The sequence below is a fragment of the Pelobates fuscus genome, chromosome 9 (genome assembly GCF_036172605.1).
Source record: "Pelobates fuscus isolate aPelFus1 chromosome 9, aPelFus1.pri, whole genome shotgun sequence".
NCBI classification, from domain to species: Eukaryota; Metazoa; Chordata; class Amphibia; order Anura; family Pelobatidae; genus Pelobates; species Pelobates fuscus.
In genome coordinates this window covers 197,959-202,760 of record NC_086325.1, presented here as the reverse complement: position 1 = coordinate 202,760, position 4,802 = coordinate 197,959, and the positions used below count along the sequence as shown (strand labels likewise).

General features: G+C 39.4%; 1 protein-coding gene across 1 annotated transcript; it reads left to right on the top strand.

Annotated features, from left to right (window-relative positions):
• The first annotated feature begins 1,046 nt into the window (after nucleotides 1-1,046).
• On the top strand, nucleotides 1,047-4,351 carry LOC134572966 (uncharacterized). Its single transcript, XM_063432306.1, has 3 exons — nucleotides 1,047-1,563; nucleotides 3,110-3,256; nucleotides 3,393-4,351. The coding sequence occupies exons 1-3, from the start codon at nucleotides 1,047-1,049 to the stop codon at nucleotides 4,349-4,351; spliced, it is 1,623 nt and encodes a 540-aa protein (XP_063288376.1).
• Nucleotides 4,352-4,802: the final 451 nt, after the last annotated feature.

The following is a 4,802-nucleotide window of genomic DNA, read 5'->3' as shown; positions in this document are numbered from 1 at the left end:
CACTTTTGAAACCGCTGAAGGATACATATATGTTGGTTTAGCCGGCGGACCCCTAAAACAGCTGAACGTAAAATCAGGGTATTATGATGATGTTCAGAAGCTGGTTCGGAATATTAACAAGATTATTGCCGCGAATAATGATCTGCCGGTGGATATTAAACTGGAATATGACGTTTTGGAGCGCTATGTACATGTTGTCGGCCGTGATACATTTATAGCCAGCGACAAATTGACTCATATACTTGGAATTGACTCTAATCATTTTGATAGAACTATTTCAGGAACTATTTGTGCAGATATAAAAAGCAGTTTTTATACCCTGTTTGTATACACAGATATAATAGAGCATCAGCGGGTGGGTGATAGCTTTGTACCGCTGTTACGGTCCGTTGAAATTACAGGTAATAACAATGAGATTATAACTCAGAAGTACATCAAACCGGATTACTTACCAGTAAGTAAGCATCATTTCGATACTATCACAATAGAGATAAAGAACGACCAAAATAGAAACGTCTCATTCAAGTACGGAAAGTCTATCGTTAAGCTTCACTTTCGCCCCCGTCGCAGCGTCTACTACTAGCAAAACAAACATGGTTGCTGTTAAAATCTATGGCGAACCACACATTTACAGTAATTATTATAAGACACAGGCTGGTCAGGGACTGCCGGGATTTCATGGTAGTACGTATATGTACGGTCGTGGTTTAGGGGGCATATTTAGAAGCTTATTCCGGAGAGCCGTACCATTGTTCAGGCGCGGTTTAGAATTGGTGAAACCACACGTGAAAACAGCGGCTAGGAACATTGCAAAGGATGTTGTGGGTAGAGTTTCAACGGCTGCGATGAATAAAATAGTGGGTGAACCCCAGGACGGCTCTGGTTTAGTATACATAGGTACAAATAATCCTAAAAGGAAACGGAAACGATCAGGAGTATTTCCTGCATGTACAACGTACACCCGCAACAAAAAGGCTTGCACTCCTGCTAGAAAGAAGAGAAGAGTATCACGAAGGAACGCTAACAACATATTTTGAACAGCTGACATGTCGTTTATCCATACTGCATCCGTAGAATGCGCCAAATCAGAACTGGATCTTTTTGAAATAAAGCCTACTCAGACCAGCATAGAAAAAAGCCTGTATGTGGAAGTACAACCGTTGGCCGCCATTTCGGAAACTTCACCACTCGAATTCTACATAGCAGGAAGCGGTGAACATTATTTCGATTTGAATAACACGCTGTTGTACATTACGTGTAAAATTGTTAAAAATGACAATACGCCGATTGCAGATGGAGCACGAGTGAGTCTAATCAACTACCCGATAGCGACACTGTTTAATCAGCTAGATGTTACACTCGGGGATAGGCTGATATCACAATCTAATAATCTCTACGCTTACCGAGCCTACATTGAAACACTGCTCAATTACAGCGCTGATGCTTTATCAACTCAGTTTACAGCCGGATTATTTTACAAGGATACTGCGGGAAAACATCAAGACAGAGTTTTGGATGGTGACAACACAGGATTTACAAAGCGGGCACATATGACAGCACGCAGTAAAACTGTTGAGTTACTTGGACATCTACATAGTGATCTATTTTTTCAGGACAAACTAATACTGAACGGTCTGGATTTGAAAATAAAGCTTACCAGAAATAAAGACACGTTTTGTTTAATGTCCGCAGACGCTGAACCGTATAAACTCTTAAACACATGGGACAGTATGACTATTGACAGACAGCCGGCATTTACAACCCAGGGGTGGGGTCTCATGGTGACAGCTGTAACAAGATAACCAACTGAATAGTATTCTTTAATCATGATGCCCAACAGCAATAATATATCAGCATTAAAATCAATATATTACACACCAAGAGAATCAGGTAGCTACAACGGTATTGATAAATTCTATAACTCAATTAAAAAACATAACATAAAAAGAACAGTTGTTAAAGAATGGTTGGCAGATCAGGACACTTACACGTTACACAGGCCAGCAAGACGACGATTTGAACGCAATAAGATTTGCGTCTCTAATATTGACGAACAATGGGTTTTTATTTTCAACAACGTAGGGGTCTATTATATAGAGTCTGCACTGTTTGTTTCCGCGTCTTTCTGTTCTAAAATGTTACGTACTGAACATAGTTAGTAATGTTTTTAATGTATGCAAAATCCTTATCTATGCATTTGCGGGGGTGTTATGCTGTGCTTCTCCGTGCATGTTATAGCATAACATTTTTTTAAATATGCTGTGATGCTACAGCATCAATGGGATTGTTTTATGTCTAACTATAAGGGTCTGTAGTATAGACTGTGTGCCTTATGTTTTTTGCGTTTTATTTTTAACAACGTAAGGGGCTATTATATAGAGTCTGCATTGCTTGTTTCCGTGTCTCTGTGTTCTAAAACGTTACGTACTGAACATAGTAATGATTTTAATGTGGGCAAAATCCTTATCTATGCATTTGCGGGGTCTTATCCGTGTATGTTGTTTAATATATTTGTTATACTGGGGTTATATATGTTGTACATATGTGTTATGCTCAGCTTATCCTTGCATGTTATAGCATAACATTTTTAAAATATGCTGTGATGCTACAGCATCATACATATCACTGTGGTTGCTATACATTTCACTGTGGCTGATATGCATTTCACTGTGGCTGTTAGACATCTCACTATGCCTGTTTTGTCAAACAACTGATTGGTGTCATTAATTGTAAAATGCTGTCATAGTGTTCCCGTCATAAGTGTTCAAATACTTTATCGCGTTTCAGGGAAAAATCAGTCCGCCAACGAATGAAAATGGGTTACCCAGAAGGCTCACGGTCGCCTCACAAGGTTGTAAATTTTCTATGTTGATAAGTGTTGTTTAAAAATTCCAAATGTTTATTTTGGAGTCTTTTATGCATAAAATAAACTAAGTCTTATTGTATTTTATTTATTTAGGTCCTTTTAATACTGGAGTATTGGCTGACAGACCCACCAACATACATCCACGTAGACCATTAAAAACAGGTGTGTGTTTATATAATGTTATATGCTGTTGTATCATACCCGGTTTTATCCCTGTGATAATTATATTTCTATTTATTTTAGAAACATCCATAAAAAGTACAAAAACCTCAGAAGTTTCTGATGCATGTACAGGCATTAGCCGCTTACCAACGGCGGATCACGGTCGTAAGACATACAGCGCGAATGCCGGAGAACGCAGGGACTGCAACCCGCATAAATTAAAACAGGGTAAGTATACGTATGAGTTGGTTTTTATTTGTATATTTATTTACTACATAAATATAGTATTCATATCTGAGGGTCTGTTTTTAGGCTCTGTATGTACATTGATATATTAACATATTCATTTATTTTTTCTATACAGCATCAAAGTTGTCTTTAACCCGGAGCCGCTCTACAAGAGATATTACAGTCACACGTGATGACGAACAACCGTCAACATCTACCTCAGGGGTTTTAAGGCAGCGTCCATCTAGTGCGACATGTGTAGCAAAGGAGCCTCTACAAATACAGTCATTAAACACAACAAAACATACATTTTGGGGTAAGTCAGCTGTCACATCACCAGTCAATGTATCAGGGTGTCGACATTTCACTGTAGCATCAAATATACCTGTGAAACAATCCATTACCCCTGTAAATGTTCCTATACAACCAATCCCTAAGAAAAGTAGAACTGTTTTACAGGATATAACACAAGCCACCAGCAACGATAACAATATACATAGAGGAACTACATCATTGACATCCAGAAATACCTCTGTAAAGGTGCCAACACCACCGCCACCTAAGAAAAGTAGATATGACAGCAAAAACACACACATTTATACAGAGACCACATCACCTCTTGATGTTAGAAAATGTATGTTGTGGTTCACGCGTTCTGCTCCTTTATGGTTTGAAGTCAAGGATGCGGTAGACCATACAATCAATGAAATACTCAAAATAGTGCATAATGCTGCTCTTTTAAAGCAAAGCAGGCCTCTGAGTCTAAAACTTTACGCCGCTAGGCGCCCATTTAGTATTGGCCATTCATTGTTATCCCACGATGGCCGTGACAGTCCATTGGGAATAAGAGGTCTTATACCAAACCATAAATTACCCCGTGACAACGTCGGTGATTTATTACAGTGGTTTTTAAGGGAATTTGGTTTTTGGTTCGCTTTAGAAACCTTTATTGACTCTGTAATTAGTGAGATCCGTAACATTGTTATTGTGACTGATGATGAGCTTAGACAAACTCATTTTTTAAACCGTTTAGAAAGACTTGACCGTGCTACCGATGCCTTTCGTTCAGGTCTAAATTTACTGACCCCCGCGTGACTAGTCATGGTTGGACGGGGTTTATTATCTCAATCCAAAAAATGGACCAGACAGAGACTTGTAGCTAAACGCCGAGCTAGAACCGTAAAACGTGCCATAAATACATTGCGAGGTGCATTACGTTCTGCGATGTCTAGGCAACGCCGTAAGACCCCTTGTGATACAGACAAATGCTTAACCCCTGTGGTACTTCCAGCTGAGGATGGCGTTGACACTCCTGTTACCCCTGTGACACCCCACACAAATGATACTGAAATAGCCCCATCACCTACAGATCTTTCCCCAGAGATACAACAAAGTCCATTTAGTCCTGAGAATATTAACGATTCGCAGGAGCACCCCAAAGTGCAGAACCCCAATGATGAACTAGAGGCTCCTGTATTTTTGGAGCGTGTTGAACAACGCCGCAGAGATATTAACAATTTCAATGCCGTGGAATATTATGAACATT

Bases quoted from the DNA above. Each gene is read 5' to 3' on its own strand.
- LOC134572966 (XM_063432306.1), top strand. From the start codon at position 1,047: ATGTCGTTTATCCATACTGCATCCGTAGAATGCGCCAAATCAGAACTG. The intron at 1,564-3,109 runs GTAAAACTGTTG...TATTTATTTTAG, and splicing joins GGCACATATGACAGCACGCA to AAACATCCATAAAAAGTACA. The intron at 3,257-3,392 runs GTAAGTATACGT...TTTTCTATACAG, and splicing joins CCCGCATAAATTAAAACAGG to CATCAAAGTTGTCTTTAACC.